At 37.9% G+C, this 13,443-nt stretch overlaps 1 protein-coding gene across 1 annotated transcript; it reads right to left on the bottom strand.

The window, feature by feature from the left end:
* Nucleotides 1-4,745: 4,745 nt before the first annotated feature.
* Nucleotides 4,746-13,443, bottom strand: pnpla2 (patatin-like phospholipase domain containing 2). Its single transcript, XM_078257123.1, is given in 10 exon segments — nt 4,746-5,801; nt 5,804-6,087; nt 7,467-7,589; nt 7,890-8,022; nt 9,026-9,232; nt 9,640-9,700; nt 9,880-10,089; nt 10,916-10,981; nt 11,624-11,856; nt 12,879-13,443. Coding segments are annotated over 10 exon segments (1,536 nt in total). The 5' UTR covers nt 13,072-13,443; the 3' UTR covers nt 4,746-5,775.

Below are 13,443 nucleotides of genomic sequence, written 5' to 3'. Positions count from 1 at the left end.
TATGTTAAAACATGTAGCCTACATCACATTACCACTTTCAGCCCGATAGACATAATTGTCCTTGTAAGCAAATACAGCATTTCCTTATGTACACAAGTTGTACTCTGCTCCAATCCATGTTTGAAAAGGGAAATACTATCGGATGGAAGGTGGGTCAGAAAACGACCCATAATATGTGTCATAGTACTGTTGTGTATGCGTTACTTCAAAGCATTATACTTTACATTAAAACTGACTAGAGCTGCAAAGATTATTCAGTTTAGATTTAACTGGATATTGAGGACAAAACCAGACCTTTGAAACTTTTCCTTCTCTTCATCATTGTTATTGTCCTCCTATTCATCTTTATAATCCTCATTGTCTTTGCTATTAGCCAGCAGGGGCCTGTCTCTGTGAGGTCCATTGAAATGAAGCAGTCCTGAAAACAGAAGCAAAATATGATCTTTTCCTTATCTGTGATCAGTGGTGATGTAATGTCTTAATTAGTTAAATTAGTCAAGTCATTTATAATAATCAACACATTTATAAATGTGGATTTTGTAATACCATGTTGAGTATGTACTTAGAAATTGCCAAAACATTAATACATAGATAAAGAAACAAATGAGTAAGGAGTAACAAAAGTCTAATCACAAGCAAAAGCAGTCTATTGATTTGGTGAAATGGTCACAGGAAGCACAGGTTCTGATAGCATATCAGGATGATACTGTGTGTACATACTAGTACCTTCTGGCCAGAGGACACAAGATCAATTAAGCTTGTTATTACTGACCTGAACAGAGCATAACATGATTTGGAGGATAGAAAAACAAGTAAACCACTGTTTCTTACCATTCTTCTGTGTGTGTGATGTGTGGATCAGGAAGGTTGTAATTAGGGATGCACCGATCCAACTTTTTCAGTCCCGATACCGATACCGATGCCTGGACTTTGTGTATCTGTCGATACCCGATACTGATCCGATACCGTTGTTGAATTAATAATACACTGTACTTTCCACCTTATACCTTCCTTGGAAGAGACTAAAGGCACCAGACTTTCCTAACTAAACATTACTTTCCTAACTAAGACAAAATAGTATAGATGTAATGTATTGAATTATTTATTTGTACACTCAACTCTTCCAGCATGCGACACACGTGCGACAGAGGGAAAAAAACTAACAAATGTCGGGGAGACCATTCCATAATGTCCATAAATCTCAGTGCACCCTGTAACATCAACCATCCACCTTTCAAGTAAATTATAAATTTTTTAGTGTTAAACACATAATTGAAACATGTAAATATCTGTCAAATATACATGTATATACTGTCATATCACAAACATGATGAACTAACAAAGAAATAATGTTTAGTTTGTCATGATTACAATACCACAATTCTGTTTCTTTAGCCTGTCACTTTCACTACAGATTTACTCATGAAGAAGACATGAACATCATTAATAAATCAGAAATCATGATGAATTAAATACCTTACTTGATGCATTAATTAACGTATTGTTCCTGCATTAAGTCATGTATGATATGCTATTAATCATGCTACATTACTGAGAGTTCAGTACTACATGAATAAATTCAGGCTTTTTTATGCATGAAGTCATGCATGAATTCATGATAATTCATGTACCATTATTATAAAATGTTACCAAAATGTTTATCTTGTTCAGCTTTGTTGCCGTATGTCTATTTATGTGTATGAGAGCAACAAAAAAACAGAGTCAAATGCCTTGTATGTGTTTACAATTACTTGGCCATTTAAGGTGATTTTTTTTCTGAGATTCCTCCGTCAACATATCGCTGAATGATAAAGATCAATATTAGCATCAGGACAAACTGAGACTTCTTTGAAGCAATGTTTTCAAAATGTTGACTGTAAATCATATTTGGCCACAGAGCAAACATCACACGGAATATGATAATAGTGACATCATATCCTGTGTATTGGTTAATGATTGTCAGTGAGGTGAAGGGCATGGTGTGTGTTAACAGATAAGACCAGAGTGACATCATTTTTCTGATTTTGAATTTGAGCCACTGAGAGTCAGAGAGAAGAGAACAACCTTAAGGCCTGTACCAACATGGTGGTCACATCTGGCTCTGCCACTCTCACATTCTGGCCGTGCACACACAGGCACATTAAAAGCCGTCACAAAGGCCACAGAGGGAGGGTGGGAGCGCTGGTATTGCTCAATTAAATTGCCATGAAAACCTTTGCGCTAGAAATATGTCCAGCAAAATAAATAAAAAATACAAGTTCTGCTTTCCCTTTAGTTTGAGATAGCTGACAAACACTGACTCTAGGGCACTCTCTGAATTTTATAATCATTGTTTCCTCACATGTGCCATTCAGAACAAACACATTCTTGAGGAAGGGAGGCCTCTGATCGGGGCAGTTACAGTACAGATGAAGAAAGTGCCAAATGTTACAACAACAAAACACAATGAGAGGAAATACAGTACAAGGTAGACCGGTCATTACACCTCTCCAACAGCAATACCTAATGTACAGTCCTTAATTTAAATCCAAGAAAGTAATTAAGGTAATTTCTTTTCATTAGACCAAATATAGAATATTGACAACATAAGGACAGTGCCACATGCTGAATAATATTGATCTACTCACCACTCCTTGCAGTGTGGGAGGAATGATTGTTGGAGGTGGAATTACAGTTGGGTGATATATTGATATTATGTTGATATTACAGTGTGTATCACAATGTCATGATGTAATTACACCATACTGATATTGTGTTTGACCCTATCCTATCAATATGGGCCAACATTTCTAAAGAATGCTTCCAGGACCTTGTTGAATCAATGATACAAAGAATTAAGGCAGTTCTGAAGGCGAAAGGGATCCCCCATACCATTACACCACCACCACCACCACCAGCAGCCTGCACAGTGGTAACAAGGCATGACAGATCCATGTTCTCATTCTGTTTATGCCAAATTCTGACTCTACCATCTGAATGTCTCAACAAAAATCGAGACTCATCAGACCAGGCAACATTTTTCCAGTCTTCAACTGTCCAATTTTGGTGAGCTTGTGCAAATTGTAGCCTCATGTTCCTATTTTTAGTGGAGATAAGTGGTACCCGGTGGGGTCTTCTGCTGGTGTAGCCCATCCGCCTCAAGGTTGTGCGTGTTGTGGCTTCACAAATGCTTTGCTGCACACCTCTGTTGTAACGAGTGGTTATTTGAGTCAAAGTTGATCTTCTATCAGCTTGACTCAGTCGGCCCATTCTCTTCTGACCTCAAGCATCAACAAGGCATTTTCTCCCCCAGGACTGCCGCATACTGGATGCTTTTCCTTTTTCAGACCATTCTTTGTAAACCCTAGAAATGGTTGTGAGTGAAAATCCCTGTAACTGAGCAGATTGTGAAATACTCAGATCAGCCCGTCTGGCAACCAACAACCAAGCTCAAAGTTGCTTAGATCACGTTTCTTTCCCATTCTGACATTCAGTTTGGAGTTCAGGAGATTGTCTTGACCAGGACCACACCCCTAAATGCATTGAAGCAGCTGCCATGTGATTGGTTGATTAGATAATTGCATTAATGGAACAGGTGTTCCTAAGAATCCTTTAGGTGAGTGTAGATATTTCTTGAAGCTGCACTTTCATATGGCTCTTTGTAGTTTTGCTTATTTAAAGCTAATGTACTTGCACTTACTACTTGTTGTCTGGAGTTTGCACCTTCAAGGTTGAAAGCACTTCATTGGAAGTCGCTTTGGATAAAAGCGTCAGCTAAATGACATGTAATGTTAAATGCTGTCTTTTTATGTTCTTAAAGGATGCATTACAGTGAAATGACATTAATGTAGCTGAGTTAAATGAACTGTTATTACCTACTATTAGGGCTGCAACTAACATTTTTTGTCACTATCGATTAATCTGCAGATTATTTTTTTCCCATGAATCGTTTGTTTTGTCCATAAAATGTCAGACGATAGTGAAAATGTTATAATTTTTGTTAATAAACGTTTTCTTTAAATCAACCAACAATCCAACAAACATGTTCAGTTTATGATGATATCAAACAGAAAAACCTCACATACTATATTATAATTCCATATTACCTATATACTGACAAACTACTTAGTACTGACTATGTCGCTATTGAACACACCACTGTCACTTTTACCTTGTAGTTTTTGCTTTGAATTGCTCTTATGTAGTTTTACTTCTATTCTTATTTTAGTTTTATACCTTTTATTGTTTTTTTTGTATATCTCTAATTATCTGTACTTATTTCTGTTCTTGTGCTGCAGTAACAACCGTATTTCCACTCTGGGCATCAATAAAGGTTTATCTTATATCATCTTGTCTTATACATATTTCCAATATCTATAACTATATTTACAAAACCAAAATAATTGCCAGTGGATATTACAGTTGTAGCTTTTATCATCACAGCTCCTAGTTTTGGATTGAACCAGGAAATCTTATTTTTATCTCTAATCTCAATTTTCAGATTTCACAGTTCTTATGTTACCCCTTTAGTGTCAAACCGTGTCCAGCAGTACATTAAAAAGCTACATTATTCCTGTGCTTTACACTCACAAGTCATTTTGCTGGGATCATTTGGAAGCTTCCCAAAAAAGTCCCTGATTCAATGTTTGGTTAATGTTTTGGCTGTGTACTGTTCCCTGCTCTGTGTGCACTGAAAGTCACAGCTTTTTCGGGCTAATGTAGGATTGTTGTTCATAGCAATAAGAAAACACACACATGAGCTGCAGTTAATGTTAAACAATACCATTTTATTTAGTGATCACATAAATATTATTCCCTGGAACCCTTTGACAATGTTAAATTCACTTGGCAATTATTTCATTGAAGTTCAAGGCACAACAACAGTTATAATGTCTTGTAGTATATAGTACAAGAAAAGCATTCAAACAGGTAGGTTATTACCTAAGAAAGTGCAATTCATATTAAACTGATTACATATGAAACTCGGAAAGTGCAATTCATATTAAACAGATTTTTGGATTATGAAAATATAATCAATTTCTTATTTACTGTTTACATTAAAATGTAAAATTTGTGATTTTTAAGCAGACATTCAATACAATGTAGATTTAAAAGGAAATCTGAAGAGTTGAAATTTACATGTTAGTAAATCAAGATGATAAAAACATGTTTCTTTGAGTGGGAAAACAGAGCAGTATTTCCTTATAAATAATTGTAAAGACATTCACATTCATATAAACCTAGAACACAAAGACTATGTATTTTTTCACATAATGCATTGACATTTGCATCAAATAAATGGAGTAACTACCTGCAACAAACAGATTGGTGCATCCACTGTTGGTCAGAAGTGAGCTCATAACCAGATACAGGAGTAACACTGCGCTTAAATACTCGTCTGATTAAATTCCACTAAAACATAAAACACTCGCCTATTTTAACAATGCTATTTCAAGTGTGCATTTTTGTTTGTAACGCCCTGCAATTCATGTTTGAGCAAGTTTAAAAGCACTTTCGTAGACCTACAGACACTTATTTTTAGTGTCATGCACTTGTCAAAACATTTTTAATACACAGTAAGTGTAAATATGCTACATTATTACCATTTCCAACCACTGTACAAAGTGGCTGATTAGATTTCGAATGTCTTCCTGGCATCTTAAAAATATCTAAATGCCAGGGTTTAAACATATGTTAATTTCTGATTTAAATGACTTGAAAATGTTCCTGGATATAGAATAAGTACGTCTGAACCTTAGGGCTGCAGCATCTGCAGCAGAAACCCATCAGAAGCTCTTAGGAGCTGCTGATGGTTTCTCCGAGTTGGCAGCAGGTAGAATATCAACTACAACCATTGTGAGGCCTTCAGGGGAGAGGATCGAGGGAGGGCTCTTATCCGGGGACATCGATCCAGATTTGAAGGAGCCTTGCACATCCATGTTGAGACACAGCACTCCAGACAGCAGCTGCCTCTTGTACTGGTTGAGACGCATGAAGACATCCAGGACTGAAGAACTGCTCCCATTCACCCAGCTGGGAAACAGGCTGGTTGAGCTGATCTGCGATGGGAGTGACTGGTAGTGTTGCAGCTCCAGCTGCCAGGAAAACCTAGAGTAAGAAGTGTCAAAGAGCAGACAACTGTAACTAGTTCACTTATTGTTATTAAAGTGACTATAATAGGTATCTCTGTAACTATAGCTATGTCCCAATTCATGTTGCTGCAGCCTTCAGAGGCTGCATTCGTTGACCGATTGCGTCACACCGGCGCGACGAAGGCTGTCCCATTTAATTTAATTTCGAAGGCTTCTTCAAATGCAGTCCACAAAAGCAACCCCCTTTTACAGAATTCGGAGGACCCTACTGTTGTATCCTTCACAGCCCCAGGATTCCCATCAAACAGAAGCACAGGCCAACCCAAACGCTAACAACCGATTTTATTTTTATTTATTTTTTTATTACAATTTTTGTCTGCTATTTCATTATTTAATTCACTTCTGAGAATGTTTTAGGTGATAAATTAACTGTGTAGATGTCGAATACAGGCAGTGTTATGAAAATGTATGGTCAATTAAAAATTTGCTCCAAATTTGCATTGGAGTGTAGAAGCTCCATAAATTGCCTGACGCCAGCTAGCTCTGTGGGAGTAGCTAGATATCTGACTGGCCAGTCATGCTCAAAGACCCTGCTGTGAGCTGAATGGAGCTCTCCTGGTCTCGGAGACAAGAGAGGCGCTTCGACGGCTGCGTCTGAGGTAATCTTCGAAGGCTGTGGCCTCCGAAGGTTGCAGCCCCTGAATTGGGACATAGCATATGTATCAAATGACAGTGAGACAATGTAAAAGGGGTCGCTTGTTCATCGTAGTGATGGACCTACAAAGAATTATCACCTGACTCTGCAACTTCCCTTGCTTTACAAAGCTTTAAAGTGAGTTTCAGCTCATTGTTTGTCCAGCTCGCAACTTCACTGTTTTGGTCTCTATGGTTATGGTTGCTCAGCTTGCTGAGCACCAAACAGCAGACAGACACAGATAGCTTATAGCTGGTGAACATAGTGGAGCATTTAGCAGCTAAAGAGCCAAATATTCACCTTAAGAGCTGGTAGAGAACAAAAACAGAGCTAAAAGAGAGTGAGTATTGGACATATATCAGGTGGACAGAAACTCGACTCCAAATGAATGATAATGTTGCTCTGTAACTGCTGGATGTGCAATAAGCAACAGTTTGCTAACAAGTTTGACTTATCAACTTGATGATATGTCATGTTGTGTTCACAACTTCATTTTGCTGCCCCCAAGTGCCCGGCCAGGTTTACATACTGTAGATAGCAGCTAGATCCATCACAGAGCGTATAGACCTGACGTTTAATGTATTCTGGCATGATTAAATGTTAAAAGATCCCTTAAAAAGACAAGTAGCTGCAGTTTTGTAGACATATAGCAGAAATGTCTTGAATCTTTTTAAGTTATATGTCGTTGTAACTGCACCTACCTGGCAGATACTTGCTGGGAAATGCTTTTGGAGGCCTGGCGAAGAACATGCTGTAGGATTTTTAATATCTGCTCTCGCATCCATCCCACATCTTCTTGCACATCAGGCAGCCACTCCAGAAGTCTATACATGAGATATGTCACTGTTAGTCGATCAGCACAGAAGGCCTGTCCAGTGTTTTCTGCTGTTTTAATGTATTTATGGACAACAGTGTTAGTGTTACAGGATAGTCAGTTCCATTAATCAATAAAAGCATTCTAAAGATTCTGGTCACAATATGGCAATGCCTTTTGCTGTACACAACTACAAACATAAGACCCAGGTAGACATACTGAAGTAGTAATGTACTATACTGTAGTACTATTCTGAGTGCACATCAAATAAGGAGGGAATAGGACCAGCTTTAATTAAGTCCTACAGTACCTGAGAGTCAAGGACATAGCAGACTCCACAGGGAGAGTGTAGGGGAGCATCATGGCTGAGGCCATCCTGACAGGAAGCAGGTTGCTTAGCGACTGCGCCAAGCTCTTCCTCTCCACGCAGGCCTCAACTAGAGCTGCAGAGGGAGGCAAAGGATCACAACGTTTACAACTTACTTAACTATTCACAGAATAAACCTGCTTTATGCAACACCGTTCGTGAGCTAAACAGGAGATATAAGTTAAAACATGTAGCCTACATCACATTACCACTTTCAGCCCGATGGACATAATTGTCCTTGTAAGCAAATACAGCATTTCCTTATGTACACAAGTTGTACTCTGCTCCAATCCATGTTTGAAAAGGGAAATACTATCGGATGGAAGGTGGGTCAGAAAACGACCCATAATATGTGTCATAGTACTGTTGTGTATGCGTTACTTCAAAGCATTATACTTTACATTACAACTGACTAGAGCTGCAAAGAATAACAGATTAGTGGTCAACTATTAAATGAATCGCCAACTATTTTGATAAATGATTAATCGGTTTGAGTCATTAAAAAAAAAATAAGATATATATATATATATATAATAATAATAATAATAATAATAATAATAATAATAATTATTCTCTGATTCCAGCTCCTAAAATGTGAATACTTTCTTCACTCCTCTGTGACAGTAAACTGAATATCTTTGAGTTGTGGACAAAACCAGGCATTTGAGGACATCATCTTGGGCTTTGGAAAACACTAATCAACATTTTGGACCATTTTCTTACGTTTTATAGACCAAACAACTAATCGATTAATCGAGAAAATAATCGAAAGATTAATCGACTATGAAGATTATCGTTAGTTGCATATATGTGGATATAGTCATTGACGATGTCAGTGGTAGTATAAACATGTAATTCATAGTACATAGTGCTGCTGTCCTTGTACCGTGCATGTCCAAATTTGAAAACCCATTTGATTTCTTTGAAAAATGCATTTTCAAGAAGCTAATGCAGGGCTGTTTTTCTTAGCCCATGAAAAGTTGACATTTGGTTTTTGCAGGACAGTGACAAAAGGCTAGATTTGAAGCCACAACTATTTATTCTTCTTGCACTTCCTTTCATTTGTTCTTCTGTGTTACCTTTGTGCAGGGCGGGTGGAAGGTGTTCAATGAACTGCTTCTCTGTTGAGGAACTGAAATGAACCATCACTGCTCCATCTTCCACATGTGGCTTTTCCTTCTCTTCATCATTGTTATTGTCCTCCTCCTCATCTTTATAATCCTCATTGTCTTTGCTATTAGCCAGCAGGGGCCTGTCTCTGTGAGGTCCATTGAAATGAAGCAGTCCTGAAAACAGAAGCAAAATCTTTTCCTTATCTGTGATCAGTGGTGATGTAATGTCTTAATTAGTTAAATTATTCAAGTCATTTATAATAATCAACACATTTGTAAATGGGGATTTTGTAATACCATGTTGAGTATGTGCTTACAAATTGCCAAAAACAAATAAATGAACAAACAAATGAGTAAGGAGTAACAAAAGTCTAATCACAAGCAAAAGCAGTCTATTGATTTGGTGAAATGGTCACAGGAAGCACAGGTTCTGATAGCATATCAGGATGATACTGTGTGTACATACTAGTACCTTCTGGCCAGAGGACACAAAATCAATTAAGCTTGTTATTACTGACCTGAACAGAGCATAACATGATTTGGAGGATAGAAAAAAAAAAAAGTAAACCACTGTTTCTTACCATTCTTCTTTAAAAAGTGTAGAGCATCTTTATATCCCTGCTTACACATGGCCTTCATAATCTGCACTCAGAAACAAACACATACAAAAAGTCCACTGAGTTAATTTGTGTTAATAATTAATCTGTGTGTGTGTGTGTGTGTGTGTGTGTGTGTGTGTGTGTGTGTGTGTGTGTGTGTGTGTGTGGGTGTGTGTGTGTGTGTGATGTGTGGATCAGGAAGGTTGTAATCAAGTGACCTACCATTGGGTCTGGAGGGAAAAGTGCCCTGGAGATTCTGTAGAGGTTAGTGAGAGTGAACTGGATGCTTGTGTTGGTGAATCGCAGCTCGTGCATGTTGGTGGAAGTGTCTCGGGGGCAGATGTCGCTCTCTCCAGAGAACGGGGACACGGTGATGGTATTTTTCAGCTCATACTGCGGCAGGTTGTCAGAGATTCCTCCGTCAACATATCGCTGAATGATAAAGATCAATATTAGCATCAGGACAAACTGAGACTTCTTTGAAGCAATGTTTACAAAATGTTGACTGTAAATCATATTTGGCCACAGAGCAAACATCACACGGAATATGATAATAGTGACATCATATCCTGTGTATTGGTTAATGATTGTCAGTGAGGTGAAGGGCATGGTGTGTGTTAACAGATAAGACCAGAGTGACATCATTTTTCTGATTTTGAATTTGAGCCACTGAGAGTCAGAGAGAAGAGAACAACCTTAAGGCCTGTACCAACATGGTGGTCACATCTGGCTCTGCCACTCTCACATTCTGGCCGTGCACACACAGGCACATTAAAAGCCGTCACAAAGGCCACAGAGGGAGGGTGGGAGCGCTGGTATTGCTCAATTAAATTGCCATGAAAACCTTTGCGCTAGAAATATGTCCAGCAAAATAAATAAAAAATACAAGTTCTGCTTTCCCTTTAGTTTGAGATAGCTGACAAACACTGACTCTAGGGCACTCTCTGAATTTTATAATCATTGTTTCCTCACATGTGCCATTCAGAACAAACACATTCTTGAGGAAGGGAGGCCTCTGATCGGGGCAGTTACAGTACAGATGAAGAAAGTGCCAAATGTTACAACAACAAAACACAATGAGAGGAAATACAGTACAAGGTAGACCGGTCATTACACCTCTCCAACAGCAATACCTAATGTACAGTCCTTAATTTAAATCCAAGAAAGTAATTAAGGTCATTTCTTTTCATTAGACCAAATATAGAATATTGACAACATAAGGACAGTGCCACATGCTGAATAATATTGATCTACTCACCACTCCTTGCAGTGTGGGAGGAATGAGGCCACAATACACTGGGATGTAGGCACTGCAGACACATGCCTAGATAACAATAGAGATAATATAAGAAACAAAACGTTTATGACAAATTGTTGGAGGGGGAATTACAGTTGGGTGATATATTGATATTATGTGGATATTTCAGCGTAAAACTATATATTATTAGTTATCACAATGTCATGATGTAACTTAAATGCTGACTTTTTCTGTTCTTAAAGGATGCATTACAGTGACATTACATTACTGTAGCTGAGTCAAATTAACAGTCACAGCCTATTATTAGATCGATTCATTTGCAGATTATTTTTTTCCTATTAACTGATTGTTTTGTCTATAAAATGTCAGACAATAGTGAAAATCATGTAATTTGATTTGTTTAAAGATGCTCAATTACAATGACATAAAACAAAAAACAATATGAAAAGCTGAAACCAGAGTGTGTGTCTCTTGATATATTGACTTAATTGATCAATCGACTAATTACCATATCCACATTATTAAAGATAATAAGATCATGTCTCAAAATCTTCTTCTATATCATTTGCTTCTGAATCCACATATGCCCCCCCCAATACTGTCACATTATCAGTGTTGAGATATTAAACCAACTGTATCCTGACATCTGGTTTCATTATTTATAATAGGATAATAACTAAGAGAAATATACTCAGACTCAAATCCCACCTGCACAAGCTCCTCCTTGTTGTTAAAGTGCGACAACAGGACATTTTCTCCATCCGTCACTCGGGTAAGAGAGATTCCTAACCGCCCGTTGGCCTCAAGGTGGCAATCAGCTGGCAGAGTGCGCAGCAGCATGTGTCGCACAATCTTCATCAGGTTAAAGGAAGGATGCATGGGCCCGAGGAATCGCTTCCTTGCCTCTTTGGCAACATTGATGATACTTGCACCAGCCTCTCCTGTGAAGACATTGAGACAGATTGTTACTCTAAATGATTGGATGAAGATATAATCTTCTTATCCTGTAGGAAGTTTTGGGATAAATAAAGTTCTTAATGGAACTGTACTTTATCTAGATTATAAAACCAGGCATTGCAGCTTTAATTAAGTAGATTTTTTTATTAGATATTGTACTCAACTATATTTGGAAAAGCAAGAATTACATAATGGCCTACAGTTGTTTTCTGTTACAGAACATTCAGGAGGACATTATGTTTCCATGAAACTTTTTTCCCTCTTGTAAGGTAAGCTTTAAACATGTGTCTTTATGAGAAAAAGATGGTTATCACTTTGAAGAGCACCACTGAACCGGAGAGGGCTTAGTTGGTATGGCATTTTCATTTTAACATGGATATGATCAGGATGCCATATTGGTCTTTGGCAATGGTTCATGCAACTACCAGCGGTGGAATGCAACTAAGTTTTGAGATACTTTACTTGACTATTACCATTGCATGCTACTTTATTCTTTTACTCTGCTACAAATCAGAAGGCAATATTATTACTAGTTACTTTGCAGATGAACATATAAAAAATGTGTTACATAGTTACAGATTAAACTACTCTACAGGATATAAAAATGAGCTCTACCTCGTCAAGCTACAACATTAAAATGATGCATATAACAAAAGTAATAATCCGTTTCTAGTATATAACCTTATAGTCCACTGTAAAAAAAATAAATAAAAAATAAATAAAAAATAAAGGGGCGATTCTGCATAATGAGTACCAATACTTTACGATTTGGTGGTAGTTTTACTTTACTTTTACTTGCAACAGAGTATGTTTACAGTTTACTACATCAGTACTACTTAAGTAGTATACTTGACATCACTTTTAAAAAGCTACATTTGAACTTGTTCTTTAGCAGTTTACAGCATAAGCATTTTAAACTTAATACTGGAGTATAGCACCCTAGTTGTCTGTTTTCTAGCTTCCTTTCCCTCTCCTGGACATGTTTAAACACCCAAAAAATACCTACCAAGACATACTCCAGAGACCAGAGCAGTGGCAGTGAGAGCTCCAGCTGATGCCCCATATATGTGCCTGGCGTTTTGTACCAGAAAAGGAGCCTGTTCCTTCAGGCAGCTAGCAACACCGATGTGGTAGATGCCGAGGAAGCCACAACCTGCAAACGAGATGTTCCACGGCGAGTCTAACATGGAAGGAAGCATACCTACGGTGGCCGTCGTCCGCAGCTAGCTAGCTAGCTATGTCAAGTGGGGCTAACGCTGGCCAACGGTTAGACAAAGTTTACACTCAGATATTAATGACTACAAAATAACTAAATGTCTACTGTGTATGACTGGCGTTCATATTCTGTTAATGATGCCTACTTACATGCTGTCTTTGAGATAATGGACACTTTTTCGTTGCAGCTAACATTACCGTCGCTAAATTGGCATTATTTGACAATACAAAAACTCCCTTATGCTGCAGCTAGATCCAGTTAGTAAATGTTGTAATTTACAGCCCTAAGCTAGTTAAATAGCTAGTACGTTGGGAGCCACAGGGAATTGTTGTTATTTCACTCCCTTGGTTGGAGG

This window comes from Sander vitreus, chromosome 8, assembly GCF_031162955.1.
Source record: "Sander vitreus isolate 19-12246 chromosome 8, sanVit1, whole genome shotgun sequence".
NCBI classification, from domain to species: Eukaryota; Metazoa; Chordata; class Actinopteri; order Perciformes; family Percidae; genus Sander; species Sander vitreus.
Note: the sequence above shows the minus strand (reverse complement) of the source record. Positions and strands in the feature narration are given on the sequence as shown.